The following is an 11,312-nucleotide window of genomic DNA, read 5'->3' on the forward strand; positions in this document are numbered from 1 at the left end:
GCTCTTTCGAAATTGGGAAAGTTGAGAAGCACGATTTCCCGTTTTGCAGCGCTACCTGAACGCACCAGCATAACATGAATGCTCCTGCAAAAAATAAATAAATAAAGGCAATACCAGGGTAGGTGGGACTGGCGGCCAGCTGAGCGATAAAACCCTCCAGTTTCCTGGTTTACGCCGTCTTTTGGTTTACGTACAGATTGCACGGTCACCGGCACAGGTAGGGTTTTTGTTCCGTTTGCGACGAGATATATTTCGAGCAATATAGAACACTTTTTTACGGTGTTTGAATTTGACGCAATAGAGCCGAGACTGCGGACAGTTGGGACACTCGATCCCTTCTGGGTGTGCCCAATTTAATGAAAGGTAACGGTTGTTTTTTTTAATCTCGGCCAACATGCCGCTACTTCAAATCGATTGAATTGAGCAATGCCTCTCGGAGTTCGGAAGTAAGATAAAGTTTGGTTTGTGCACACATCACATTTTCCAATCCTGTTGCTCAATTCTTATACCGTAACTGCATCGTTATTACATAAGCGGTGCTACAGAATTATACACCATAAAATCATCGAGTCATGCAAGCTTGTTTAGGGCCGAAAGAATGCATGGTTGAAATAAGAAGCAGCACCAAAATGGTTAGCAGGCCAGCCTCCCTCGTTCTGAGGTTGTGGGTTGTGCTCCAGCCTTCCTGTGTTAAGTAAACATGTTCTCTGCGTGCTTTGGTGTCCTTCAGTGTTTTGAAAGGCGCTTATAAATCAAATGTATGATTATTCCTCCCACATTCCCAAAACATGCATGTGAGGTGAATTGAAGACTTTACGTTTACCTATACGTGCCTTGCAATCACCAGGATGTACCCCACCTTGGGCCCCAAGTTGAAAATCATCTGCGAATGTGTTCCAGCTCACATATGACCCTAAATGAAGACAAGTGTTTTAAAATATGGATGAACAATGGGAATAAATTGAACAACGGTACTGTAGTGATAGTGGTAAAGTGGTAGAACAGCAATCACACACCCATGTGTGTATCTACACACTCAAAGGAATCAAATTTGTGATGACGACACTCAATGGCGCCAATACACCCCAAAGGCAGCCCCCCAAGTCCATCTGTTCTGTACACAGCAGAACTTCATCTTAGGAGTTGCAGTGTTTGATCACCTAATGTTTGTCTTGTTTAATTTCCCCTTGATGGAATCAGTTATGAACATCTAATTAACAATTTTAAATTAATAAATGTAATTTAATTCAAAAATAACAACTAAGTTCAATTATGTCTGTCACTGATTGGAGGGATTGTCATCAATAAAATAATTAAAAAACACGAAAATCACATTCAAATTAAACGATGCCCTGCGATTGTACAAACTAGAGACAGTATGATCAGTAAAAGTATCCATTAGATAAATTGTTGAATTAAAAAAAATGGACAGGTAAAAGAAACTGAATGAGATCTACAATGGCCGACAACAAGAGGGAGTATGTGAGGACATCACGTGGCCCTTTCAATGTCCACACAGGCAGGAAACTGTGAGCTGTGCAGCGTGGTTGATTTAATTACAGGTGTGTTCAAAAACCAAAACCTCTTAATGGGATTAGCCTGGATTTGGGAGACCTCGGCAACAGGCAAATATGTGTGAGTGAGCGTCTCCATGGGAGGATGAAGCCCATGCATTATTGAGATGGGGGTTAATGAGGGTCACCATGAACAAAAAAAAAAAAGATGCTACAGCTTTCATGTTATTAATTAACTGGGCCACATTATTTTGCAGCTTTCTCTTCACTCCGCTAACGAGATCTCCATACATCTCAAAATGGCAGCGGTAAGTCTACCTTTAGTTCACCTTTACGGATTTTGTGTCGGATATGGCTAAACGCTGAAGTACAATTGTGGTGCTTTTCTTTGTTGCAAACAATACCAAAAAAAAGCCTGCGTCAATCACCTTTTTTTTTAAAGTGCATAACAGATGCAATAACATGTCATGTGCACGTTAACCTCAAATTGTGGACAAAATTTCCCCCAAAAAGACAGTTTGTCAAATGTTTTCTGCATATTTTGACGTTAGAAAACTCCTACAGAAAGCGACTTCAAAAGATTCCAGAAAAATAATTTGTCCAACTGGTTTCCGCATTGCCACACTCTCCTACATCAGTTTTCCCTCGCCGTTCTTTATGGAGTTCTTTGTTTGTTTTTAAACAACTAGATTGGCAACCGTGGAACAGTAAAGGAGGCGTCTGGGTTCGACCCAGAGGCAGACGCCCAGAAACTTCGCGAGGCCATGAAGGGAACTGGTGAGTTCACAAAATAGCGTCTCCATGGAAAAACAAACTCCTCCTCCTACTCTTGGGGAAAGTAAGAAATTCCATCTTGCTCAGGTTTTCTTCATGACCGGTTCATGCTGATGTCGTAGAGTGCTTTGACTCATTTTTTTGTGCGTGCGTTTTGACAGCTACGTATCGCAGCAAAGCATCCAGGCCTGTATAGCAGCCACGATCAAGTTTCTGTCGACGACTTTATGAATCGGAATGTTGATTTTGTTAGCGAGCTGAATCATCCTCTCCTGACTCGATGCCAAACAGATGCCTTCTGTGTGGAGGCTAACTAGCTTTTCCCTGATTTTTGTGACCAAATCACGAGACGCGGAGCAACTGAAAATGATCATTGTCTTATTTTTAATGCAGGGGTGGGGTGGGGGGGTGTCTCGCAGGCACCGATGAGGCTGTTATCACTGAGATATTAGCACATCGCACCATCGCCCAGAGGCAGCGTATCAAGGAGGCCTTCAAACAGGCGGTGGGCAAGGTGAGAGTGAACAAAATCCCCCCCCCCCCCCCCACCATCTTAATTATACAAAGAAAGAAAAGGAGGCAGCTGCAGAGTTGGAAAACAGATGTCGACATATCTCAATTGTTGTGATTTTTTTTTTCTGAGTGCAAAGGCAGACTTGGGCTTTGTTGCCATGGCGCTGCTCACGTGATTGTTAATCATTACTGCAAAGAAAGCAGAAACTGGAACAGGAACAGGAACGTGAACGGCGAGAACTTTTGTCATCCGCAAGGCGGACGATCGCGCTATGCGATAGAATCGATAAAAAGTAGAAAGCCGCCAAGTGCGTTACACACTCACTGAGATCGTATCTTAACGAAATGAGAAGAATGCCGATGTTTGCCACATCGATTATGACATGATCATCAGACTGCGGCGCTGGGAAAGATCAAGGAAGTGAAAAGAGTGCGACTCATACTGTGATGACACTGCATGTGATGACCCGCCAGATCAATGTTGTTCAAATTGATTCCAGATTTGAAGTGGACACATTGTGGAAAATTGGAAGCAAATTTCTCGGGCCTCGGTCGTGCTTACTCATTCATCAAATTTGAAATGAAATAAACGACGTCAATCTTAGTGGACTGCCAGACAAAGCAGAATTATTCCCGGTAGTGTTTTGAACCGGAGGGTCTCCCACCTCCTCAGGATCTGGCTGACGAGCTGTCTTCCGAGCTGAGCGGAAACTTCCGGAACGTGGTGCTGGGTCTTCTCATGCTGGCGCCTCTTTACGACGCCCACGAGCTGATGACCGCCATGAAGGTCAGAGTTGCTTTGGGAAGTTCGGTGCTGCTAACAACATGAAAAAGATTGGACTGAAATGAATGTTATCGGATGCTATTGTCATAGGACTCGATTTATATATTTTTTTTAACATGTCCTGCGGGCTGTCATCGCATATTGTATGTGGTATGACTATAGGGGGCTGGAACAGAGGAAGCGTGCCTCATCGATATTCTGGCTTCCAGGTCTAATGCTGAGATCAAAACCATCAATGCAACCTACAAGACGCGTAAGGGGCGATTTTCCCATCAGCGGCCATCATTTTTTTTCCCTGCATAACGGCCATGTTGTTTGTCTTATCTGTGTCCTGGCAGAATACGGGAAGGACCTGGAGGACGACGTGTGCGGAGACACGTCGGGAATGTTCCAGAGGGTTTTGATCTCTTTGCTCACAGTAAGATATTCCCGACGTACTAAACCAGGGGTGTCCAAACTTTTTGCCAAGGGGGCCAGATTTTATGTGGTAAAATGTCGGGGGGCCGACCTTGGCTGACATTCTTTACATTGAACAACAATATTGTTCAACAAATTTTAGTAAGCCAGTCTGTTTCACATTTCCATTTTTATTTTAATTTCAACAATCTTAAGAATTTCTTTTGGTTCATTTGAAACAGGAATTTGAAATATGACATATCAGTCAATATAAACACGGAGTGATGTCTTGTTAACTCGTGAGTGATGCCCTCTAGTGTCTAAATGCTATTACTCATTTAGTGAATGCTATTACTCATTTAGCCACTAGAGGGAAGCAGTACTCTATGAAACATCACTCGCCAGTCTACGAGACCTCAGTCAATGCAACACGTGTTCCATTGCGCCCAAACTGCGGGCCAGACGGCACTGATTTTATGACGGGGGCCGAGGGCCGGATGAAATTCGACCGCGGGCCGGACTTTGGACATGCCTGTACTAAACCATCCATTCAATTCACCCACCCGTTTTCGAGAGTGCTCGTTGTCGCTCAGCGTATCGTTGTGACTCACCCAGGCCGGACGTAACGAAAGCGACGCAGTGGACGAGGCTCAGGTTGTGCAGGACGCCAAGGCAAGGATTTGTTGAGATCTGCAGACAAAAGCGTATTAAGAATGAAGTCGTCAATGGATCAACGCTGCGCTTGCAGGATATCTACGAGGCAGGGGAAGCTCGATGGGGCACGGACGAGGTGAAATTCCTGACTGTGCTTTGCGTCAGGAACCAGAAGCATTTGTTACGAGGTATTCACAAGGAAATGCAAAATGCTACACTCTCTCATGGCAGCCATTTTTGGCCACCATATTTCTTCTGGATGAGTCATGAACACTGACCTGACCTGAGTCCGGCGAGGCCTAGAGTTTTTTTTGGGAGGTTGATCTACGTTCGTGTGATTCTATTTATGTGATTTCTTGATCCAACAAATATTAAGGTCATCAGGTTTAGGTATGGCCTGTGAAATTGAACTCAATTATTATTTTTTTTCTTCTCAGTGTTCGAAGAGTACAACAAAATATCCGGGAGAGACATTGAGGATAGCATCAAGAGGGAAATGTCGGGTTCCCTGGCGGATGTCTTCCTGGCCATAGGTGAGTCGGTTCCACCGCTAACAATGCTATAGGTGTTGATGGCAGGCCACAAATGTTGACTTTGTGTTGTCTTCTCCAGTAAAATGCATGAGGAACAAGCATGCCTTCTTTGCGGAGCGTCTGTACAAATCAATGAAGGTGAATAACCCGTTGCTTGGGTTGGGAACATTCAAAATTCAAGCTGACATGGAGTGCGTGTGGGGCAGGGTCTGGGCACCACAGACAGCGTGCTGGTGAGGATCATGGTGTCAAGGGCCGAGATCGACATGTTGGACATCAAGGCGCAATTCCTGAAGATGTATGGCAAGTCTCTACGCTCGTTCATTCAGGTAATTGTCAATCGATCAGTCAACCTATCAATCACAATGCACTCTTGCTAGAATGAACTCGAGCCATCCATGACTTTCTATCCATCCATCCATCCGAGTCCAAATGTCATTTACAACCAAAGTACTTGTACTTTGCAATACAGTACGACTTTTTTTTTCTTTTTTCAAAACACCGGGAAAGATTTACGCGCTGTTTTCTGAGACACGAACGGATGAACGGAATTTCAATACACTTCAATGGAAATATTCATTTGAAATATGAACAAAGTTACAAGTTTGGTCACATACTGATGACTGTCAATGCCTTAGCCAAGACGGTGAGTTTGGCTTTTGTTGCCATGACGACCGGCGTTATTGGTAGTTGCTACAAGGTTAGCGGCTTCCGCCAAGGCCGCCTCTCCGTTTACACAAGCGAACCTCAGAGCGTCGAAAAAAAAAATAATAAGTGCCCGTCAAAAGCATTTTCGCATGTAGGAGCAGCACTTCACTTCTTCACATCACAACTTCTAGATGTGTCAATTAGGATGCAGATCTGTGCAATTGGGGCATGTAGCGGAGATATTCATTCATTCATTTTCCGTACCGGTTGATCCTCACGAGGGTCGCGGGGGGTGCTGGAGCCTATCCCAGCTGTCTCCGGGCAGTAGGCGGGGGACACCCTGAATCGGTTGCCAGCCAGTCACAGGGCACACAGAGACGAACAACCATCCGCGCTCACACTCACACCTAGGGACAATTTAGAGTGTTCAATCAGCCTGCCACGCATGTTTTTGGAATGTGGGAGGAAACCGGAGCACCCGGAGAAAACCCACGCAGGCCCGGGGAGAACATGCAAACTCCACACAGGGAGGCTGCAGCTGGAATCGAACCCGGTACCTCTGCACTGTGAAGCCGACGTGCTAACCACTGGACTACCGGGCCGCCATGTAGCGGAGATAGTTCGTAAAAAAAAAAATTCAGAGACCTAACTATTTGTATGCAAGCATGAAAAGTTTCTATACGTCCCCTTTTTAAATTGGCAGATTATGAAAATCGTGTTACCTTCATGTCTTTAATAGATGGTACGGACTGCAGTTCCGCTCCTCTTCATTGGTTTCCTTCTTTTTCCTTAGGGAGATACATCAGGTGACTACCGCAAAATCCTTTTGGAACTGTGTGGAGGAGACTAAAAAAGAAACACCACGGAGAGAGATCAGCCATCCGTGTGTTCTGCGGTGTACATCATCGGCCTTCCTGTGTGTGTGGATGAGCCTCACTCTTCCCGATCTTCTCTGGCTTTTACATTTCTCAACTGCAACTGACCGCAGTGCCTTGTTTTCACCGTCTCTATGACCGATTAAACCAAAGACCAGTGTCCTTTAACACACGTCAGTGTTTTTCTTATCGATCCCGTCTTTAAGGATTTACGTGCGATAATAGTTCTAATACGTGCCTCCTCATCTTTACTGACACAAAAGATGAACGGTATCGGGCTCTTGTCTTGTTACCGCCCACCGAAGTCCATTTGTTTGAATTGAAGCCGTTCTTCATGCGATGAGTCAGCTCCCCTCAATTACATTAACCGGATCCGTGCTGCAATTTTAGACGATAACGTGTAATCGAATCAAGTTAATTAGGAGGTCACTCTTCCTCAAACGCCACTCTCAGCCAGAGGTTGTCGGGGAAGCGCGGTGTCGTTGTTGCCGCGTCGTTGCCACCAGCACAACTCTGAAAAGTTGGAAGCAAGGAATGGGAGGCACTATAGGCATCTTCGATGTCACGTTATGGAAGCCGCAAAGAGTTCATCTGCAGCCTTGAGAGTGAATAACTTTGCAAGGTGCATCATAGAAGTGTTGCCATGAAAGACAACAATGCGTGAGGTCAGGGGCGTCAATCTGGGGGTCACAATTGTGACCCCTTTTTTAAAATGCAATCACAATTGTGGTCTGTTTCATTCTTACTTTTAGTTGGGCAGGTAGCCAGATCTCCTCCTTGAATGTGAACGCACTGAATGTCGGTACTTCACACTGAACCTATCGCAGGTAAGCAAATGAGCTTTTTATTCTTATCGAGAAGGATTCAGACGATGCCTTCACTTTGTTTATAAATAATTCAAGATTTTTTTGGAGAGGGCGGGAGCAAAAATGAAGCATTTAAAAGATCCATAGTACTTGTCACACTATCCTGTTCAAATCGTACATATGGAAAGCACGAATATCCATTTCGTATTGTTTCTTTCGATGCAACACTACCTCAAACGTTTGTAGCTACCGTATTTGTATTCAAACGTTTTAAGTAAAAGCAGGCTAACAGTTGAATGTGTACACCCTGAATTGGTTGCCAGCCAATCGCAAGGCACACACAGATGAACAACCATCCGCACTCACAAGCACGCCAAGGCACAAAAAAAGTGCTCCGTTAACCTGCCATATATGTTTTTGGAACGTGGGATGAAATCAAGAGTACCCGGAGAAAACCCACGCAGGCCCGGGGAGTGCATGCAAACTCCGCACGGGAAGGCCGGAATCAAACCCTGCATCTCTGCACTGTGAAGCCGACGTGCGAACCAGATGATCACCGTGCTACCTCGGGTTTTTCTTTTTTTTTACTTTTATTTGATTGCATAATGTCTTCCATCATCACGATGAACATTGCAAGGTCAGTGCTTTGAGAGAGAAAAAATGCTCCATTAGAATACTGTAGCATTTAAAAAAACTGGATAAACATCAAAAAGCTGACATTTTCTATTTGTGCGTTTCAGAGAAAGCCTCGTCTGCTCGTGCTTGTTTTTTTTTTTTTGATTGACATTAAAAATGTGTACACATTGCATCACAAATCCTGCTCATACTGTGTGTATCTTCTTTAATAAGGCTTCTAAAAAAAAAAAAAAATTACACGCATGGCCAATTAAAGAATTGGTTGAAAAAAAAAAAAAAATCTCAGATCGAGTCAATCAATCCAGTCGCGCCAGTCCCGATTATTGACATTTGGCCTCCTCGCTCTGTGACAACCAAGCCTTCTGCGTGACGGCAAATTCCCTGGCCTCTCGTGGGCTGCGGATGTAAGATTCAATCTCGCCGTCCGAGATATCTTCGTCGCCAGTCACATCTTTGAGGCCTTCTATCACCGCTCTCCGTCTCTTGGGGTGAATCACGCACGGTGGCGCAAAAAGCATCCTCTTGCCCCAGTTGGGGACAGGATTGGGATTCGCGTTGGACTCGTTACCTTCCCGTGGCTGTTCGGCCATCTCTGAATTCTCACCGGTTGCGTGTGGAGTCTGATCATCGGCCTCAGAGGGATTGACCTCCTCTTCTTGATCATTCTGCATGGCCTCCTCGTGGCTCCTCATAGCGCTCCGTAGCAGAGCATATCTGTTCTTGACAATATCCCCCACGTGCTTAACCACATTGTCCGACGTGACCGGATCCGTCACCCAAGGGATCTCCTTCCCCAGTTTGCAAAGGACCCCCTTGATCTCGCTCACTCTTTTCACGGCGACCCGGTTCTTTTTCACCTTGGCGATGAGACAAAACTTCTCCAGGGACATTTTGAGGCGAATGTGATTGGGGTTGAGGGACTGCCAGGCCAAGTAGACCGTCGCCGTCATTAAGGGGACGGGCTGGCGGCCGGTTAGAATCCAGGAGTCGGCCGCCAGCTCCACGAGGGACAAGGCTCGTTTGTTTAAGTCCTTGCAGTCCTCGGCGAGGTCTTCGTGCACGTCGAGGGGGCTAATTTTGTACCTGACAAGGAGAGGAAAAAGAAATAATGATCAACAAACCCAAACAACAGATAGTCAACTGGGGTAAAGAGAAGAGAAGAATTTTCACATGGCTATTTTTAACCAGTAGTCTATTCATAGCAAACATCTGAACTTCAATTTGAATCTGATGAATTTTCTGTTGACATGGGGAAGGTTACACTTCACCAGCAGAGCATGACTCAGTTCTCACCGACGCGCCGTGTGGTGGAGATATCAAAGAAAATAAAACAACCCCTCCCAGATTAGCAACAAGAACAGTACAAAACTCAAAACCAGTTCTTGCTGAAGAAAACGATCTCATCTGCTTTTTTCAGGCAGTGTGCGGGAGCTTTGTGGACACGAAAATAATGTCTCTTGCTCGCTTGGTAGGAAAAACACATGCGAATGTTAGCTAGCTATTTGCAGTTGAGTTTTGACCGACCGCTTTAGTTATAGTTGAACTTGTTAGCTGCAATAGTGTTAGCACAAGACTATTTTATTTCTTTTTAACTCACCTGATTTCAGCTTCTCTGCGATGGTGGGCTTGAGGGGCGGCACGTCACAGACTGTCATCTTTTGCCTCTTCAACTTCATGAGTCCGACGGTGTTTAACCGAGTAAGGCGCACAACCTCCTTTGCAAAATATTATCTTATTGGGGGGTGTCGCACTGAGCTGAAAGTTAAGCTACACCGCATGTTCGATCACAGATTCTGTGATCCGCATAATCGCAGTAAATCGTTAAATGTGGTGAGGGATCACCGTCCGTATGCTTTGGTGATAGTTTTGTTTGGTGGCGATACGCTTCAAATGTAAAGTTTGGGAAACAATGCATGCTTACTCTTGACAATGAGCCTCCATCACGTCGCTCACGTTGACGAGTTGTGCCTCGACCTTGAGAACCTTCATCATCTCTTGGTAGACGGCGCCCAGCATCGCAATATCTACCTCCAGCAGGCAGGCGATGGTGCCCATGGTGACGGGCCAGTTGAGCTGCCTGCAGCTCACTAGCACGCAGCAGCCGGCCAAGTTCTCTTTCTTCTGCAGGCTCACGTTCAGGAAGCTCTCGTGCTCGTAAGCCTGCGCGAAATACGTGCTTGACAGCGTCTCGATTTCAGAGTTGACCCGTAGGACTCTGCAGAGGGCCGTCAGTCGCTGCTGGCCTGCGTGGTTGTGATCAAAGCAGAATGTCAAGAAAAGTCGTGCCATTATCCAAGTGGATTATACACATAACAATTAAAAAAAGCGCATGCGTTTGTGCAGTTTCCACATAAATACATCGGTTAAGATGTCAGCAATTGGTAAGCGTGTCCTCGTCTTAAACTCAAACAATCATCATGCTGCGGATGTGTACCTTTGATCTGGTTTAAACATGGCTTTTTAGAAACAGCTGTTGTGCGGCTGTAGCTGATATCTGTAAGCAAAAAAGATGGATAATTATAACGAGAACAAAAACGTTCATGTGATTTATTTGTTCGAGTTCTACCTGTGCCTTCGAAAAAATCGTGAGTGAGAGCCCCCTCTGAGACCACAGTGCCACAGTCCACGCAGACCATCTGACGGTTAGTGTGATGGTCGTCCTCCACAATGCTGGACGAGCCGCAGCAGGGACATTTTAAACCCGCCGTGGACATGTTGTGACAAAATATTCTCACAAGTCACACCAGCAACAAAAACTACGCCGGAATGCCGCAGCGTCTTCGATGGGTCCTCCGCCAAAATAGTTCCGGGTAGATACAATATCCGGCCAGGACAAGCTTCCGCCCTCATACGACGCGAAAAAGGAAACATGAACTAAATATCAAGTCGGATTTTAAAATAATACATTTTACTACATTCTCGTCGTTATTATTTATCTTAATACTCGTTTTTGTTCATTTTATGTGGACACTTCAAATGTACGCACATTTTTGTACTGACAAAAAAAACCTGAACTAGCATAAGGCCCAGCCTGAAAAACATTGAACACTAATCGTCAAAACTTTGCATAAATAAAGCCTTTTTTTTAATTTTTGAAGAGTAATTATGTAGTCCAAGCGCACGATACACTTTTACAAAATCATTGTCAAGAAAAAAATTGTTTAGCGTCACGGGGGATG

General features: G+C 45.1%; 2 protein-coding genes across 3 annotated transcripts; one reads left to right on the top strand and one right to left on the bottom strand.

Moving 5' to 3' along the window:
* Positions 1-91: 91 nt before the first annotated feature.
* Positions 92-6,859, top strand: anxa4 (annexin A4). 2 transcript variants are annotated; one of them, XM_052051688.1, is made up of 14 exons: positions 128-217; positions 302-363; positions 1,772-1,822; positions 2,204-2,291; positions 2,708-2,802; positions 3,475-3,588; positions 3,748-3,838; positions 3,924-4,003; positions 4,597-4,653; positions 4,730-4,823; positions 5,073-5,168; positions 5,248-5,306; positions 5,375-5,497; positions 6,610-6,859. In XM_052051688.1, the coding sequence occupies exons 3-14, from the start codon at positions 1,814-1,816 to the stop codon at positions 6,664-6,666; spliced, it is 963 nt and encodes a 320-aa protein (XP_051907648.1). In that variant the 5' UTR covers positions 128-217; positions 302-363; positions 1,772-1,813; the 3' UTR covers positions 6,667-6,859. The 2 variants fall into 2 exon arrangements, with proteins under 2 accessions (XP_051907647.1, XP_051907648.1); XM_052051687.1 differs by lacking the exon at positions 302-363 and having other exon boundaries at positions 92-217.
* Positions 6,860-8,321: 1,462 nt separating this feature from the next.
* brf2 (BRF2 RNA polymerase III transcription initiation factor subunit) lies at positions 8,322-10,959 on the bottom strand. The gene is made up of 4 exons (XM_052051630.1): positions 10,700-10,959; positions 10,568-10,627; positions 10,055-10,376; positions 8,322-9,216 (listed from the first exon to the last, which is right to left on the bottom strand). Exons 1-4 carry the CDS (start codon positions 10,845-10,847, stop codon positions 8,454-8,456), a joined length of 1,293 nt encoding a protein of 430 aa, XP_051907590.1. The 5' UTR covers positions 10,848-10,959; the 3' UTR covers positions 8,322-8,453.
* Positions 10,960-11,312: the final 353 nt, after the last annotated feature.

Source organism: Hippocampus zosterae, chromosome 18 (assembly GCF_025434085.1).
Source record: "Hippocampus zosterae strain Florida chromosome 18, ASM2543408v3, whole genome shotgun sequence".
NCBI lineage: Eukaryota > Metazoa > Chordata > Actinopteri > Syngnathiformes > Syngnathidae > Hippocampus > Hippocampus zosterae.

What these genes read in the sequence shown, in the direction of transcription:
- anxa4 (XM_052051687.1), top strand. An exon ending in CGAGGCCATGAAGGGAACTG is followed by an intron (nt 2,292 to 2,707) that starts GTGAGTTCACAA and finishes GGTGTCTCGCAG; the next exon opens with GCACCGATGAGGCTGTTATC. An exon ending in AGGTTGTGCAGGACGCCAAG is followed by an intron (nt 4,654 to 4,729) that starts GCAAGGATTTGT and finishes CTGCGCTTGCAG; the next exon opens with GATATCTACGAGGCAGGGGA.
- brf2 (XM_052051630.1), bottom strand. Translation starts at nt 10,847, where the DNA reads ATGTCCACGGCGGGTTTAAAATGTCCCTGCTGCGGCTCGTCCAGCATT. An exon ending in ATGTTTAAACCAGATCAAAG is followed by an intron (nt 10,377 to 10,567) that starts GTACACATCCGC and finishes ACAACCACGCAG; the next exon opens with GCCAGCAGCGACTGACGGCC. An exon ending in ATGGAGGCTCATTGTCAAGA is followed by an intron (nt 9,217 to 10,054) that starts GTAAGCATGCAT and finishes TCTCCTTGTCAG; the next exon opens with GTACAAAATTAGCCCCCTCG.